The sequence below is a fragment of the Heloderma suspectum genome, chromosome 2 (assembly GCF_057233095.1).
Source record: "Heloderma suspectum isolate Gila_16-S chromosome 2, 16-S_ref, whole genome shotgun sequence".
In the NCBI taxonomy this organism is placed as follows: domain Eukaryota; kingdom Metazoa; phylum Chordata; class Lepidosauria; order Squamata; family Helodermatidae; genus Heloderma; species Heloderma suspectum.
Genome location: NC_139459.1, coordinates 47,433,983 through 47,453,043, shown reverse-complemented (window position 1 = coordinate 47,453,043; position 19,061 = coordinate 47,433,983). Strand labels below are relative to the sequence as shown.

General features: G+C 41.3%; 1 protein-coding gene across 3 annotated transcripts in view; it reads left to right on the top strand.

The window, feature by feature from the left end:
- The window catches only part of PDE8B (phosphodiesterase 8B), a 100,759-nt gene extending 82,890 nt beyond the window's left edge, over window positions 1-17,869 (top strand). For all 3 annotated transcript variants that reach the window (XM_084833405.1, XM_084833403.1, XM_084833404.1), the window contains exons 17-22: window positions 441-639; window positions 4,306-4,523; window positions 5,659-5,794; window positions 11,858-12,025; window positions 14,414-14,543; window positions 15,777-17,869. In XM_084833405.1, the coding sequence (XP_084689531.1) occupies window positions 441-639; window positions 4,306-4,523; window positions 5,659-5,794; window positions 11,858-12,025; window positions 14,414-14,543; window positions 15,777-15,898 (973 nt within the window). In that variant the 3' untranslated portion in view covers window positions 15,899-17,869. The remainder of the gene's footprint in view (window positions 1-440; window positions 640-4,305; window positions 4,524-5,658; window positions 5,795-11,857; window positions 12,026-14,413; window positions 14,544-15,776) is intronic.
- Window positions 17,870-19,061: the final 1,192 nt, after the last annotated feature.

Here is a 19,061-nt window from a genome sequence, read left to right as displayed (position 1 = left end):
TGGATTCCACCCATATTTTTGCTTGTAAACTAAAGAGGAAAATATGTTAAATGTACTACCCTCTCTCAGCAACTAAAACCTGAAGTAATCTTCTTTTCTTTCATTGTTCACTTGTTCGTTCATCTTTGCATTTGAAAAATTAATAATATTTTAAAAGGGGGGGCGGGGAAGAACCATGCAAGGCCAAACTAAGTGTTCAGTATAAAATGTCTGTTTTGGCCCTTCCTCTCCTTCCTTCTCTCCTCCTCTATTGTTTCCCCACTCTCAAAATATAGATGACAATATTTTCGGGATAGGGGCCTGAACCTTTGCTTATGATAAAGCAGCACAGGCAGTGATAGTGGTAAAATTTATCTAATACTTTGAGGCTGTCCCTAACCAAAGAGTACAACCACAAGGACTGGCTTTCCTATCTCCTTTCTTCTCTAATTGTATTCCAGGCCATTGGTTTACCTGGGTTTGAAAATTTTTGCCCGCTTTGGTGTCTGTGAATTTTTAAACTGTTCAGAAGCCACCGTACGCTCCTGGTTCCAGGTGATTGAAGCCAACTACCACTCCTCCAATTCCTACCATAACTCCACTCACGCAGCTGACGTTTTGCATGCCACAGCATTCTTTCTGGGGAAAGAGAGAGTAAAGGTACAATTTCTGCTGAGATTTCTATACGCTTGCTCAGTGAATTATTAACTCATTCGTTCATTTTTTAATACTAAAAAGTGTATCAGAAGGAAGAGAGAAGGAAGATAAGGCTAGGGAATCTTAATAATAAATCAAAGTTTTATTACAGCCATAGGCCAGGACAAATTCAACTAAAACCCAAATTTAGAACATTAAATCAGCATTTCTGCAATCTTATTCTCATTGCATTTAGAAAACATTTTGCCAAAACCTCAGTCTGATATTTGTTATTTATAGAAATAAAACACCCAATTAGCTCATTTAAAGATTTCCTTAAATCTAATAATAATTTTAATCTGATCTCTGTGTAAGGACAGTATACTAAGACATATGTAACAGACTCAACTTTTCCAATCCCAGGGGGTGTCTCCCCAGAGCTTATCATGGAAAAACCGGATTTCCTGAGACTGCTTAAAGTCCGATTCTTTTCCTTAAGTCGAGTTCTCCGTGGTATAGTTGTTGTGCCCCAACCCCCGCATTTACCTTGGGTATGCTAGCCCTGCCCAGGGGTGTGCTTTTCACTGTGACCCCAGTCAAGGGCTGTTTCCTGTCCCTGTGTTTCCCAGCACAAACCAATTAGTGCCTACTCAGAAGTAACTCCCATTGTGGCTAGTGAGGTTTGTCGCCTGAATGCACACACCAGCATTTACAGAGATCCCCCTCAGTTGAAATAGCACATTTTAAAGCACTACTTCCCTAAAGGCTGTAAAGTGCTTTCCCAAAGCTGCAGTTCTCCATTGTTTGGTTTATTCTCTTCAGAAATAACTGATTCACACCTTTTTTCATGCGCAGCATTGGGTTAGAAAGGGGGCTGGTTTCCCATCCGTTTGTTTCTCCTCCCTGTCTTTCCCAGCACAAACATAAGTGTGTCTACTCAGAAGTAACTCCCATTACGGTCAATGAGGCTTGTTCCCAAAATGCATGCTCCCCAAGTTACTGAGATTCCCATCAATTGAAATAATGCATTTAGAGAGCCTTAATGTCAAAGTGTCAAAGCTTCAATTGATTGCAGCAGGGCAGTGAGAACACTGTGTTACTATAATTATTGTTTACTTAAGGAAGGAAGTAATGCGGTGGGGAGAGAGAGAAGGAGATTGTTCGCCGCTTCAGGGCAGGGGGAACGTTGGTTTAAGGAAGTACTTAATGTGGGGTGGGGGGAGAGACAGAAGGAGAGTGATTTTTTGCCAAGACACTGGAGTAAACCTCCTAGGATTTTATTGAAGGAGAAAGGGGGGAAGCCTGGAGGGGGAGAGCTTCTCTTATTGGTTGAGCAACCCTGCCAGTCAGATGACATTCACTCCAAACCCCACCCCACCTGGAAGTATCTTCTGTGAAGCAACTTATACTGGTGCAGTACACTTGCTCATGGAGCGCTGCATGGACACAAGTGCACCAAAGCCGATCCTTTGAAAAATTCTGGGTAATCCTCCATTTGCTTCTCCTTCCATTGTTGTGGAGAAATGCCCCCAGAAGGACATAAATGTGAATCAAAAGAGCCAGTATGGTGTAGTGTTTAGAGTACTGGACTGGGACTCGGGATATCCGGGTTCTAGTCCCCACTCAACCTCACTGCATGATTTTGGACCAGTCACTGACTCTCAGCTTAACCTACCTGACAGGGTTGTTGAGCATAAAATGGAGATGAGGAGGACCATGTAAGCTGCCTTGGGTTCCTTACAGAAGGAAAAAGGCAGGATATAAATGTAGTAGCAGGAATAATAGTAGCGGTAGTAATAGTGATAATAATAGGAATAATAGGAATACCCTGAAATCTTCTTCTATCAGTACAGAGGGTAAAACTTTGAACTTAGCTAATGTTAGAGCATGCCAGTATTTAGGAAGATTTAACACTTACATTTATTTATTTATGACGTTTCTATACCACCCAATTGCTGAAGCTCTCTTTTCGTACTTCTAAGTATTTTGCTACTTCATAATCCATAATCTGGAATGGATTAATCCCATAATCAGGATTTGCACCCAGAAATAATGGGGTATAGGTTTTGTTTGCTATAGATCACCTATTTTGGAAGCCATGCTGGCTGGGGATGATAGGACCTGTAGTACAACACATTTAGAGGGGACCAGGTTGGAGAAGGCTCTTTTTTTAGGGTGTTTCGAGGAGACAAGTTCCTCACCAATGTCAGAGCCAAAACAGGATGAGTACTTCAGAGGTGGTGCATAGTGGCATGGAGATTTGACACTAACATGGATGGTTTTATGCAACAGTTTCCGTGCTGCCCATTTGAATTAGCTGTAATCAGCACACAAATCATCACAGTCCGTATATGGATCACATGCGCCAGATTTAGTGTGTTTGACATTCACAAACTGTCCATCTGGGAATGCCTTGAGTCTGAATATTGACTGCCCACTGCCCTAAAGCAAAGCCATGAAGCTGTGAGTTGATTTGAAAAAAGCAGGGTATATGCCACACATTCTAGCAAAGAAACTGTCACAGAAGGGAATCCCAGTTCTTTTAAAGTAAGGGTGTTTCCAGACAGCTATTAGCAACACCAGTCAAATGACACTGTGCAGCTATTCCATCTTTCCCTCCTTAATAGATTTTCTGTGGTAAGAAGGAAGAAGCAGTGGGTAAACACATAAGGGATACATATGGAAGACAATGACATCTGCATCCCCTGAAAAATTCCATGAATGAAGCAGGGTAATTGCACAATAAAAGCCTCATTTGAAAGCATCCCAACTCTTTATTTCCAGGTTATTTATTCAGAGTCCCTCACTGAATAACTTACTATCTGAGGATGTGATTATATAATCGGTTTTATTGGGAAATGTTGTCCATGAGATGGTATTTCCCAATAATTCTTCTGAGGTTACTCATTATTCTAAATGCATTCTCAGATGGTGAAACTGAGCTGCAACTATGTAGCTAGGGATGGGGGAGAATTCCACCACGGACCCCAGTGAGACCGAATTCCAAGAATCTGGCCCCATTGGAGCCCATGGCGGAACGGAGCATTCACCTCCGCCTCCCCGCGGAATCCGTCCGGGTCAGCTCCCTCCGTGCGTTGATCCTGTGGAGCCGGTCACCTGGTCCTCATCGCTGGTGATATGGCCGGCAGCCATTGCCATGCCGTATCGCTGTGCTAAGTCTCAGGACGCAAATGGCGTAGTGGGCGCCATTTGTGGCCGTAAAGCTGGTAGATTAACCTAAATGCAGCTGTAAATTTGTGTCCAGAGAGTTAGCACAGCAATACGGCATGGCAATGGCTGCCGGCCATATCGCCAGCGATGCGGACCAGGCGGCCAGCTCTGCAGGATCAACGTGGAGCAGAGCCAGCCTGGACGGATTCCGGGGGGAGGGACGGATCGCCCCCGCCCCTGCCTGCAGACCCCCTCAGCTGGAATGGGGTAACTGATCCGCCCATCCCTATATGTAGCCATTAAAAATACATTTTGCAGTCCCCATAGCTGTATCTGGATTTGACCAAGAATAAGTAACTATAAAAGAATTACAAAGAAATGTCACCTTGAAGTGACATAAAATGGAAATGTGGGTTATACAAACTCATCCAAACTTGGATTCATTCTGTTACTCTACTAATGATTGATATATTTTATTTTGATAAATATAGATGAATAAGATTTAACTCTTCCTTGTAGGGAAGCCTTGATCATTTAGATGAAGTGGCTGCATTAATAGCTGCAACAGTTCACGATGTCGATCACCCGGGACGGACCAACTCTTTCCTGTGCAATGCAGGCAGTGAGCTCGCTGTTCTCTACAATGACACGGCTGTACTGGAAAGCCATCACACAGCTCTGGCATTTCAGCTCACAGCAAAAGACAATAAGTGCAACATTTTTAAAAATCTTAACAGGTTAAATTCTTCAGAGTTCTCTTTATTTTGAGCATGTGAAGAGTGTCTGAATGCATTACCTGTGTGTGGTGTGTGAAATCTGTCTCCTCCACAATTCTGTTATATATGTGACAATAAATGCCTGAAGTTCTTTGAATATCAATTCACATAAGTGCCCCCAAACTCAGAGATACATCACTGAAGGTTGGCAAGTAGGGATGTTGCGGGAGTCCGAGAGGGGGGTGGAGTCCGACAGATTCCGCCATGTTTGGCCTGCTGGACCCCAGTTCATGGACTGCCGCACTTACTGGACCCCATTCCAACATCACTTCCTATATCCACCCCACACACACACACACGCTTTTGTTCCCTCAGGTCATCTGCTGTTGGCACACTTTTATTCCTTCTGCCACTTCTCCTCACACACCTTGTGTTGTGCTTCTCCCTATCCATGGAAGGATCTCTCTCTCTCTCTCTTTATTTTACCAAGCCACTTCCTTCTTCTCCAGAACATCATGGGGACAAACTTGTTGGAAGTACGCCAAAAGCCATCCACTCCAATCTCCAGCTTCAAATCCCCTTCAAAGTCCATTTCTTCAGCAAAACATATCCTGAAGAAACACGTGCTCATCTGTGACTCTGTTGCCACTTGGCCTTCCCTTACCCTGTTTGCCCTTCTCCTTTATATCCATCCCTGTCATCTCCTCACCCTGACTAATGTATCGGCCAATAACCACATGCCCGTGCTTTTTCTTTTGGCACTTGTTAAGAGCACTAGTAAGAATACTCTTTTCTAAAAGCCTATAAGTGTCATGAAGTAGGGAAGGCAACACCTTTTTATTGATATATACTTACTAGGTGATATCTGCAAGCTTTCTAGTATCATCGTGTTTTAATAGAGTAGTTTGCAGATTTAGAATTTTTGACCACATCAAATACCTGTTGACTTATACAACATTTGTTGTGCACAATCACAGTAATAATGTAAACAGATTGAATTTTTGAATGCATCGTGTGGGATTGAACTTAACCAATGTTCTTCGAGTGACTACATAGATGTCATGAAAATGTTATGCACAGTAGTAATGGGAGATCAGGAAAGAGAGTTGATTCTGTGAGTGTATATCCTGTGAACGGATTGTTTTTCCTCTTTCAGAAATCATTATCGAACTCTTCGCCAGGCAATTATTGACATGGTTTTGGCAACAGAAATGACCAAGCACTTTGAGCATGTGAACAAGTTTGTGAACAGTATCACCAAGCCCATGGCCTCTGAGGAAACCAACTCCAGTGTAAGTGCCAAAATGGTGTTTGAAAAAGCATAGATGTTTAAGGGCACAATCCTATGAGGATAGTCAGCTGCCTCTGAACTCGGAGGCGACTGACTATCCAATGCTGGGCGGGCGGAGCACGGAGGGGATCCTCTCCTCCACGGTCTGGCCACCTTGCATTTGTGGCTAGACGGCCAATTTTGGCTGTCTACCCAGGGCGGCTTAGAGCAGGGGGTGGGAGGCTGGACAGCGCATAGGAAGCATCGTACCAATGCTTCCACCATACCCTCCCTGCCCCCAGGAACATCCCCTTTCCCCCCATTCCATGCTGCTCTTACAAACGCGGAGCCAAGGTCAAACCACGCCACCTACAAGGTGGCGGGGATGGAGGCGAGGAGGCAGTTTTCGGGGAACCGACCTCAGAGTGCTGGCTCCAAGCTTGGTTCCCAGACAACAAAAAATCCTATGGCTGTCTAGCCGCTGTCTAGCAGCCATAGGATTGCACCCTAACTGGATGTATTTTGTGTATATTGCTGTGGACATTTTTTATTCATGTTGTAGCGGTATTCAGATTTCCCGCAACCAGGAGCTACGTTTCAGGCTATTAGGTGGAGTCCAAACACAGAAGGCTGTGGTCCCTATAATCCTGGCAAAGAATCGCCCTTCTGCTTTTTATGTTGTTGCAACCTTTGTGTTTTTAAATGTTGATGTTTTAAAATGGTGTACTTCCTTTCATAATTTGGAAAGTGTCTTGGAAATGTTACCAAAATTGAAAGGTTGGGTAGATATCTCTTAAATAAAGACGTGGCTTGGAACTTATAAACAATGATGTTTCTAGGCCTTTATAATGGTATATGAGAATATATGAAATGGACTTATACTGTACAAGTCATGAATCCAACCATTTGTCTGTCCAAGCCAGCATTGTTATATCTAACTGGCAGAGACTCTGCATTCCCAGTTCTGGTACCCGAGACCTGATAACTGGAACTGTCAGGGACTGAACTTAAGAAAGCAAGTACTGTTACACTGAGCTATGGACCCTCCTCCCCCAATAACTATATAGCTACAGTATCCATAGAATTGTGCAATATCTGACTTGCTGCATAAAATGGTCACAGTGGAGTCCCGCAATGTTGCCGTGTGGAGTGCAGCCCACTCCATTCCTCCCTCCCCTGTGGTTTTCTGTTTTTTTCCTGGAGGTAGCATTCCGTAGCCACTGAGCATGCTCAGTCCTCATTGGGCTGTTTTGAGGGGTTTTCTAAAGCTTTTCTGTGCACAGTCCAACACATCTGGAGGCCACCAGGTTGGGGAAGGTTGGCATTTATAATACTGAGCACACCAAGTATTTCCAAAGTGGGTCTTTTTTTAGTAGATTAACCTACAGATGTATATTATTATTTATTTTAGAACATTCATATACTGCTTCCCACTTTAAAAATCCCAAAATGATTCATAACTTATTACAAAACAATACACGGTTGGGAATGCATCAACAGATTTTAGATTTTCAGGTGAAATAGCTGTTTTATATCCCTATAGGCTTGGGAGACTTTTTGCATAGCTATGCCTAGAGAAAGGGAAGAATCCCACATGGAACCATTTCTAGAAATAAACAGGGAGCCATAGGAAAGATTACAAAATATGTTCTTTACAATCAGATTCCGTCAGTATATTTTATCTGGTTGGGCTCACCTACAGCTAATTAATCTGTTAGAAACAGCTAGCAGGAGAGAGAGTGTCTCAAACTGATATCTCAGCCCTTCACTCATGTTGGAAACTAGTGGAAACTTTTCAAGAGTAATCACAAAATGTTTGGGGTGGGGATAACTGATTATCTCTCCACAGCACACTTTTTAAAGATGACCTTTACATCCCTTCAGTTACAGATGATGACTCAAGGTCACTTCCCCCATATGTATATTTATTTGTTATATTGGTATCTGGTCTTTCCTCCAAGGAGCTCAGGATGGTGTACATGATTCACCCCCATTTTAAATTCCCAACAACCCTGTGAGATACATTAGGCTGAGGAAGAGAGACAGGTGCAAGGACCTCGCCTGTTATGATATTTTGCTCATTCTATGGCCTCAGTGGTAGAGCATCTGCTTTGTATGCAGAATGTCTTGGTTCAATCCCTGGTATCTCCAGGTAGGGTTAGGAAAGACTACTGCCTGAAACCCAGGAAAGCCACAGCCAATCAGAATAGACAGTACTGAACTAGGTAGACCAATGGTCTCATTCAACGTAAGGCAGTTTCATGTGTTTATGTGATGTTTTATCTCCACTAAAGAGAGAGAGAGAGAGAGAGAGAGAGAGATTACGATCATTGATCAGCACATTACATGTACAATACTTACACACAGTGTACATAATTGTACTGAAAATCAAAAAGACTAACGGCCCCGTTAAAGAGCAAGCTGGCATTCTAGTCTCTCTTTCAAAAGAGAATGGCAACAGTGCTAGATAGCCTTCTGCATAGGTGGGGAAGAAGCATTCTCACAGCTGAAGGTGCTCTCAGGGTTTTTACTGTAGTCAATTACCTGGTAGAACAGGCAAGTCACTTCTTTGTTTCTAATTAGATTGCCTGTCAATCCAGGTGATCAGATGAAGTAAAAACTTGCAAAAGACTTTCAGGTATGCATGTGCACGCTACTTCTCCCCTACCTACATTGTGGCTGTCTAGGGTTGCAACCAGCTTATTTATTTGTGTGTGTGGCAGCGGGGCGGGTGGGGGGAGGTTTGTATTGTATGATTAACTGGACAGTTACCTCTTATGCATTAGCTGTTAGAAAGATTAGAGCACATTTTGTAAAATATATAAAATGTATTCCTATGAGAGTATCACATTTCATGAAAGCCTATGGCTTCCTATGTTTTTGTCCCTTTTATTGTATGGACCTAAATCCAATGTGCCGTTAGTGGAAGAAATTGCTGCAGCAGTGGGGCTGTGCTGCCTTTTCCTATTGTACAAGCACTAGTGGACCACTTTGTAAACCTAATTTCTGCAAAAGAGTGCAAAAACAGAATTTCCATTAGATTCTCCCTTTGTGTATAGTTCGGAACATGGTTTCCACTAGCGCAACGTCATCTCCACTACCACAATGTCATTTCCACTAGTGGAATGACACCATTGGGATACAACCCATGGTATGGATTTGGTTTTATGATGATTTGCATTTTGTATAGTTTTTAGTGTGCTTTCTTTTTTTCTGCAGTTGCTATGGCATTTGACTCTTGCAATCTAGCATGTTGAAGTCATAACATTGCAGTTAAGACTACTGAAAAAAGTGTTCAATTCTATGCATGTTAAAACTCCTACAACTCTCAGCATTCTGGCTGGGGAATGCTGGGAGTCATAGGACTTTTTTCTGTCTAAACATGCACAGGATTGCACCCTAAAATGTAGGGAGCAACACAAACCCAAGAGGGTGGGGGGAAACCAATGAATAATTGTCTTTAGAACATATTAAGCTCATGCATTAGATGGACAGAACTGCACCAATATACTATTTGGTGATTGTTGTTAATGCCACAATCAAGGAACAGAGGTGAACCATGCAGGTTCTGCACAGTGCCCCAGGACTGCTATTTCAGGCACAGTCTGATTGATTGATGGACTGATTGATTACATTTATATCCCACCCTTTTTCCTCTTTGAAGAACCCAAGGTGGCATACATAATCCTCCTCCTCTCCATTTTATCCTCACAACAACAACCCTGTGAGGTAGGTTGGGCTGAGAGTCTGTGACTGGCCCAAAGTCAGCCAGTGAGCTTCCATGGCCGAGTGGGGATTAGGACTCAGATCTCCTGGCTCCCAGTCCAACACTCTAGCCACTACACCACACTGGCTCTCTTAACCAGTCTTAACCATCTGGAGCCATGATAAAAGGGTTCTCAATGCATTATCCTAGGATCCAGTGCCTTTGTCTGCCACTTCAATCCTTGCTTGCAAATCAAGAAGTGTAAGAAGTAATCCTTGAAAAATAAGAGTAGGATGGCTAGGGTTCCCACTGTGAAATGTGGGTTTCAATTTACCCAGGACCACTCAGTTGATCAGGCTGAGAGGTTTGGGATCGTATGAGGTGGAGAAGAACACACACACAACCAATGTAGATGAAAGAAAAGGAGATTTATTGAAATAAAAGAAATAAGCAACAGCAGAACCTCCTCAGAGAGTTGTATGCTGTCTGAGGCTGAAGAGGTTAGACACCTCTCAGGTACAAACTTAGTTACAAAGAAATCTCCAAGAATTTCAGGCTGTCTGAAACTCAAGAGGTTGCACGCCTCTTAGGTAAGAGCCCCAAACTAACAATCCTCAAGAATTTGCACCCTTCTCTGAGGCTTAAGAGGTTGCGTGCCTCTTAGGTAGAAACTTAGTTACCCAACTCTGGTGCACTAAATGACTAAGTATACAGTTAGCCCGTTTGTTGTTCAGCTTCAGATCGGCCCACGCCACAAGTGGCCCACTGAGGCACCGGTGATACAGTGTCAACCAGGCCCAAGCCTAAGCCTGCTGTCTTATATCCTAAACCCAAACAGTTAAGTATGACAGAACAAAGATAACTGCGCCTTATCTAGGCCCTGGACAGTAAAATCCTTTCCCTGAATTTTACCCAACACATACCACAACGCTATCAAGTACTTGGCCAGAGCACTTAATACGCATCCTGTGGATTGAGGGTACTGTTGGTATGTCCACATACAAATGATCCAGATGCAACCACACCCCTCCTGAACAATGGAAAGCTTGGGAGGTTTATACCCTTTTTCCTCCATTAGGACTCATGGGATCAAAGAGAGGTTCAGTATGCTCTTTGTTGATAATACATCATGTTTGCAATTTCCAAGACTGACATTTGTTGTAGACAGCCTGGCACCTACGTCCGATTCCCCAACATCTCTATGGTCATAAAGTGCCGTCCTTGTTATCAAAAACATCTGCAGATACCCCTCTTTTATTGGCCCATGTCCATCTTCTGTAACGGATACTTTGGCAATCTTCAGCACATACCAGAGCACCCTCATCTGGACCTCCTGCAATAAAACCATTCATTCTCCATTCACACCTCCCCTTCCTGATCTGGGCTATTCACATGACATGGACTGGTTTAGAATGTTGACCTTTTTACATTTCATAGTGTTCTCAATGGACACTTAAATATTTTGGGTTACAAAATACATTTCAGTATGTTTACAATTCAGGCTTGTATTCAGGGTCAAACTTTGCATTCTGTTTCTTTTCACACCACATTTGTTACATTGCAAAGAAAACAAGAGTACATTGTGGCACCTGAAGACTACAAGGTTATCTACTAGGAGCAGGGGGAGAAGTTATAGAAGGAAGCAATCTTCATTGACAAAATCAAGTAAAGGTGGATTTAAGAAATGAGAGAAATTAATAAAAGTGATAAGATATTAGAAGTAAATATTTAAGGGAAATATAACTGGATATGAGGAGACATTAAAAAGACAACTGGAAAAATAATAGGAAAAATAAAATCACGCTGTGACACCACACTCGGAATTCATTTGTGCAGATGGCACTTCCTGCCCAACCTACATACTGGACCTTAGTGCATTTGTAGTGCAGAGGGCTTGAATGAGCATTGAATGCACATCTGATCACTAAGAAAACATGCCCATATCTAAATAGGAACTAATTCCTCCTGTTTCTGTTGATCCATTGTGACCATTATTATAAATGGAGGTTAACAAAATTTCCCTGATAGCTTTGAACATTTTCCCAATTATAAAATTACTGATGCAATGAATATGAACTTGAGCACGCTCCGGGCGAGAGCGCAGGACAGGAAGGCCTGGCGTGCTATGGTCCATGGGGTCACGAAAAGTCAGACACGACTGAACGACTGAACAAGTACTTTTTTAGAAGTCTAGATAAGGGGAGAACTTTTTTCACTTGTTCATGCTTAACTCATGGATTTCCTCCTAGACTACCAAATAAATGTGCAGGATGATTATTTATATTATCGTGCAATTGTAAAAAGTGTTATGATAATGATTTCACAGAGGCTGTGAGCAGTGATACTGACCTACACCATAACTGAGCATCTGTTTTTCAGAATGAGGGTAGTGACTGTGAATGTACAACCAATCTCAAGAACTTTCCAGATAACCAGACGCTAATCAAACGTATGATGATTAAATGTGCAGATGTTGCGAATCCATGTCGCCCTCTAGAATTGTGTATTGAATGGGCTGGGAGGATTTCAGAGGAATATTTTGCACAGGTATGGATTTATTCTTATTAGAAACTGAATAATAAGACCGTTTATTTTCTCATACTAAAGGCTAATATAGGTTGGATCCATATGTAGTCATGTTTCGAGTAAACCCATTGAAACAAACATGACTAACATAACTCCCATTGATTCAGTGGGTCTAAATCTCAATCCCACCCATAGTCAGTAAATGCCAATTAGTCAAATTAAAATAAAAGGCAAACATTATTTTAATCATTTTACTCCTCCCTCAACTGACCTTGCAAACTACTAGAAAGTACATACTATGTATATTTGTTTCTGCATGTGCCATCAATTGCAGTTTCATATAATATTATAAAATCCAATTTCACTAAGCATATTTAAGATAATTGTTCTGAGGTTTGTTGCTTTTTTTACCTTCTAAACAATTATGTGGACACACAGTTCATTGTAGCCTGTCTGGCTGTGTTCACATATAATGCTAAGCCATGGTTTGTTGCTTTAGCCATGAATTGTCTTGCAGACGAGCAAACAAACCATGGATTGTTTTTCCTATTTCTGGTTTGTTTCTCTCCACCCATTTTGCCAGCCTTTAGAGTTTCATTTTTAGGGTGGACAGCAATTCAAACAAGCCAAAGATAAGACTGTTCTGTATTCAGACATCATGACAAGCCATGGTTTAAACAAACCAGTCTCCATAGCCCAACAACAAACCATGGGTTTTATTTGTGGTTTGTACCTGGTTAACAAAGCATGGTTTGTTTGTGGGGATGGAGGTTCAGACACAATGACAAGCTAGATTTCAACAAACCACACCATGACGTAGCATTATGTGTGAACCAGGCCTTTATGTCATCCCATACAAAGAGCACTGCTGTGCCAAACCAAAGATCCATCCAGTCCAGCATTGTTTCCCACAGTGACCAGACAGATATATCCGTGAAGCATTCAAGCAGGACAAGATCTTCCACCTTTTTCTTCCGGTATCTGGTACACAGAGGTACACTTTTGAATTTGGAGGTGCCACGCAGCTCTCATGGCTACAGACATTGATAGACCTATCTATGAAGTTGTGTAATCCCTTCTTTAAGCCCAAAAGGTTCAACAGGATGCATAATAAATCAATCAACCTGTCTAAGCTAGCATATAACTCATGTACGTTCTTTTAATGTAAAGTTATTAGAGCAGGGGTGCAGAACCTCTTTCAGCCCGAGGGACAAATTCAGGGGCTGCATTCCAGGGGTGGTTGCGGCAAAGGGGTGGGGCCAAAAATACCAGCCTAGTTTAGCTTAAAGATCTTCTGCCAATAACTAAGCCTTAAGAGAGGCATTTCAATGTTTTAGAATGGGAGAAAAAACTGCACAAAAGGCAGGAAGCCTCCAGGTGGTTGGGGGAAAGGACATGGCTGTCTGGGGACCCCAGGCGGGCCAGATTTGGCACCTGGGCCCGAAGTTCTGTGCCCCTGTATTAGAGTGACTCAGAAGTGCTTTGAACAGAAAAAACTCAGTAGAAAACCAATCTTGTTTAACTAGAGTATAGTATACACTTGAGAAAATCATGTAAATTGTGAATTCAGACTTAGATTACTTTTGCGTAGAGTCATGAATCTTGGGTGGTGGAACCTGGGATGTGAAGTGCAACATGAGAATAATGAGTGAAGTTGGGTTAATTATTTGAACAGCCAAGAATTAAAGCTGCGTATTGGCAGCAGCAGGAGAAAAGTGGAAGAAGAAACCAGTTTGTGAATTAATAATATTATTTATTATTATAATAAACAGTCAGTGTTATAATATAACAGTCAGTGAAAAGCTGCACCAGTGCAGTGGGATATAAGTGAAATTCTCCCTGCCTCCATATCATAGCTGCTTCTTGGTGTACAGCCATTCCCTGCTCTGGTGGTTCAATCTGCCCCTCAGCCATCTTGTAAGTAAACCAGCCTCCAGTGCCAGAGCCGCCACATCCTCTCATCTTGCCCTGCCCAGCTGGTTTTAGTGCTGAGGCTAAGGGTTCCCTCTGACTCTTATTCCTGTGATCAGCAGCATCATAATCCTTAATAGGACTTACCAAATACTGCTACTTGTGCACATGATCCGTGAAATGTCTGTTTATCATCTAGGATACTTGGTTTAAAGGAGAAACTGATCTACAGATCCCAAATAATTTTGCACACACACCCCCACCTCATAAAAATGGGGATACAAGCTCCTTTCTCCTGCTCCAGTTTCAGTTAGGGTAATACTAGTAATTGCCAGTGAAAGTTGTTCTTTTTCATTGAACCATAACTGCACACTGTTGGTAGGCCAGTTTACAGTCCAGTAGTTGACTAAACAATAGGACGGTAACCCTATTCTTTTTATCTAACTGCCTAACCTTCACTTTATACTATTTAACTAAAATTAGTTTTGTTTCCTATAGACTGATGAAGAAAAGAGACAGGGTCTCCCAGTTGTCATGCCAGTATTTGATCGAAACACCTGCAGCATCCCCAAGTCTCAGATATCCTTCATTGATTACTTCATAATGGACATGTTTGATGCTTGGGATGGTGAGTACTTCCACTTTTTGTATTCTATGTTGAGGAACAAATTCTTTATTTCACCCAAATGACAGCAGCGTGTGCAAGTCCAAATCCATCTGACTAGGGATTGTGCATTAAAGAATATTCCCCCTCTGTTACCCAGCATCCTGGGAGAAGTATGCTAGTGAGGAGAACACTGCTGTTCATGCAGGAGGAGACATGAGAATCACTCATTCCTGCTGGTTGTGTAGTACTCATGGTAAATACAGATGAAAAAGAGTCTCCCCAAATGTTGTATAGGCTTAAGAGCTAACTATACCGTAAGGCTGTTCAGTAAAGGCTACAACATTGCTTAAGATAAGGGATGGGAAATGTGTAGCCCTGCAGATGTTTATTATTTTTATTTGTAATCCAACTTTTTAACCAAGAAAAAGGCACTCAAGGCAGCATACAATCATAGGAACGAAAAAAAGGGGGGGGGGAATTTGCAGAATAGGGAGCAAAACAGCCCAAGGAGGACTTAGCATTCGGGGGCAACTGAGCATGCTGACTGACTATTGCAGGGGGAAGAAAACAGGATGGGGCTGGAATGAAATTAGTTGAAGAACTCAGTCTTTGTGAATCCTGATGTGAACTGACCTGATCTTCACCTTGCACACTAAAGCGTAGATTGGAACAGAATTACCCATCAGATTGTGTGGTTCTCCAAATTTCACAATACAATTCTCAGCTCAAAGAATATTCCAAAATGTGTTTTAAAATGCATATTTTAAGATAAAATTCTTTTAAAATGTATACTTTCAGACCATATGTTTAGAAATGCATATTTTGCAAGAGAATACTTTCAAAAATACCACGTAGATTTTTTTTAAAATCGCAGATTAATGGAGAAATAGGATGGAAAGTGTTTATGAATGAACGTGTACAAAACTGACATTGTCTGGAATAGACTGATCTGCCTATCCCTAAATGGTGCATCCTGGAAAAGGCATGGCAGGCTGGCACCCTAAAAAAGGAGCACTCCCACTGCAACATTTTGTTGCAAAAGCACTTGTATTCTTCTAGCATTAAAAACATTCTACAAAGCTGCCCAGCTTTACCTCTGGCTATTTTATTTTGTATATATTATTCTTTGTATAATACTAACAGAAAGTTAACCATTGTAATAAAACAAAGGCTGAATACTCACTATTAAGAAATATTTCCTGAGATTGACACTTGGTTTTTTACTTTTATAATTTATTTATTTCTTCCTTTCAGCATTTGCACATCTGCCTGTCCTAATGCAACACTTGGCAAATAACTACAAGCACTGGAAAACATTAGATGAGTCAAAGTGTAGGAGCCTTCGGCTTCCTTCAGAGAACAATAATGGAAGCTGAAGGGAGGAAACAGAACATCATAGCCTACCACTCACACTGTGAACCATTTACTGGTATGGACCCAAAAGGGGCAGAATTTCCTTCACAATGAAGTAACCAACTGGGCAGCGAGGAGAGAAATATTGTTTCTCAATTTTAAATAGCTCTAAATTCTAGAAAGCTTTGTTTTTATAAAGGTGATAATCTAGAGACCAATAAACACTTTATAAAACTATCCTCTTTTTTATGGCACAATATATCCTTTTAAAGGTAGTTTTATAAAATTGTTATAATTTGTCAAATGTATAATTGGTATAATTTTGCTTGCAGACCAAAATTGATTGTATGAATCCCATACAAGAGGGCATCATGCTATGAAAAGCTAACTTCTTTGGAATAACAACCAACAATATTTGATAAAACTTGTCATTTTAGGGAAGGCTTGTTAACAGCAAGTATCGTTTACCTGATGCAAGAACTTTAAAACAAAACAAAAAAGAAAGTAATTTGAGGGGGAAAGCCGCAAATTCAGCTGTCCTTTGTTGTGAAAAATTGACTGTTTTAATAGCAAAACTTTACTTAAATGTAACTTCAGTTCTGTCAGACAATACTGTGAGCTTTGTTATCTTTGATAGGTATGCAATTTCTGTGATCCAAACCTGTCTGTGCACACCGCTTTCCTCCATAAGCAGGGCTTCCCTGTGCACTTCAATGTCAGGGGGCAGTTTTTGTGCAAAACTGGGATGCACTCACAGAGCCGGCTCTGTCATTAAAGCCTATGGTGAAGTGAGGACTCTGTGCACACTGTGGTTTCTACATACGCAAAGAGTCCTTGCTTCTGTTCTGCTTGTTAAAGTAACATTTTATAAAACTATAGTAGGAGATCCTAAAGTTCACAAAGCTGAGTAAATCCATACTTTTTTCTGCCTTCAAATAGCTGAAAGTGAGCCATATTGTGAAAAGCAACTGAAACGAAGGACTGGCACCCCATCCTAAAACATCTGTCTGCATCTACAGCAGCATAACATCATGCTCTGTGATGTTGTAAAGTTCCAGTTTTACATCTACATGCCTAGAATGGGGATTGCTAGTATAGCAGATCTTAGGAGCGAAGTGTGACAGATGCTTTCTACACTTGAGCCATAAGGAAAAGAACCCCTGCTTACTTATATATATACACACACACACACACACACACACACACACACACACCATATTTAACAAGGCCTCCAGTATCCACACCCATGCAGATGCCTCCTGTTCTCTTTCTAGGAGAAGGGAACTGGCTGCTCATGCATAATGGCTGCTCATGCATAGCATTTCCCCAATAAAGGATAGGAAACCCCTTGTGCCTTGGTGCCCTGGACTGCAGCCATAGGACTTACTCTTAAGGCATTGACCTTAACAGTAATTGGCCACAAAAACTAGGCTAAATACAGAGTCCTTGAACATTAAAAAACAGAAAAATAATGTTCCAGTTGTATTACTATTTGAGGTAAGCTGCTTCAAAAACCCAATAGGGCTAGTAGAGCAGGATATAATTTTTTAAAAAATAATATAAAGAAACCTAACAAGATTCATTTTAATTGTGGTGAAGAAACTGAACGTAAATTTTGCATTAAAGTATGAAATTTATGTTTCAGCTGCCAAAGCACAAATATTTTTATACTCATTTTAATCACATTGAGGGATTGTCCTGTGCAAGTCCCATCACAATGAATAGATGTTGTGCTCTTACACAACTGCCATTCTTTTCAGTAGGGACCACGTAGGAGGTATGCCTAGCAAATTGTGCTATTCCCCCTCCCCCAGAGTGCCATGATTTCTGGTTTTGAACCAGCAGTATTCATTAAATAAGCTCACTGGCTTAGACAATCATCAAATTATTGGCGATTAGTCACAAAATTAATTATTTGACTAATATTTAACACTGTGCATTAGAACAGGCTCTTCAAAGGCTGAAATGTATATAATTTAACGTAAAGTATTACACTGCCCATCAAAAAGCAAATTACTTTGGCTCTATGTTTTGTGCTGAGTCTAGGAAGGTAAACCAGATAAAGTAAATACAGAGTATTACTACTGATGAAAAATGACAATGATTGTAGCTTACATAATGTGCCAACATTTTTTTCAATGTTTTGTATCAAGTTATGTAAAATAATGTAAAACACTCAATATAATTTCCACGCAGAGAAATGTATATAAGCTATATTTTTGTTAGAATTCTAACTGAACCTAACTTCCGTTGCTATGTATTATAATGCTACACTGTATAGTTTAAAGAATGGTGTGTTCAGTGCAGTATTCATCATATCCATTATGTATTACTATCAAGGCCTATATCTGATTAAATTTTAATTAATTTTTATTTACATAGCCTTAGCTCTAGTTTTATTTGTATTGGGTTGGATCCAGCATAAGCCTCCCATAGAAAGAAAGGCTCCTTCCATCCTCAGGAGGCTTCTGTTCCAGCAGGGGAATATCACTGTTAGAAGGAGGAAGACTATTTTTATCAATTCCCCCTCCTCCTGCACGTCTCTATGCCCCCCAGTCTGCTCTGGAGGTTTGGGGGGACCCTTAAGAACAGCAGAAGAGATACCAATGGAGGTTTCAGAGAGATGGGGCAAATCGGCAAAGATTGCCTCCCCATTTTCACCACTGGGAGTGTTCTGGGCAGAACTCAGTTCAGGAGCTGCTCCTGCTTGCAGAATAAAAGCTGGATCCAACCCTTATGCACACTGTATTTTCTGTTCATGCGTTTGTTCAATGCAGCTTTTCATCAGTCACAAAATAAGCAGTGATGGAGACTGGAACAATGCAAATATCACAGGTTCAACAAAAGCCTTGGGCTTCAAGAGTATTCTACATTTGTAGAACTGAATTAGCAAAGAAGCCCCGTGTATTCAACTCCTCCCTTAGAGAGGCTTTGCACCTCGAAGTTTGTGGATGCCTCTATTGCTTGGCATTTTTTTATACACATGAATTGTCTCCTATAAATGCAGACTTTCAAGAATGAATGGAGCATAAGCTACTTCATCAAAATAACTTGGCTGTCCTAGACAATTTTTTCAGTGGCCACTCTGCAGAGCCCTTTCCCAAAATTATTTGCCCTCTTCTGTTCAGTCCCATGAGATGCCAGATAAATTGGCTCTTTGTATATAGGAGTAGCTTCTGCTGGGAT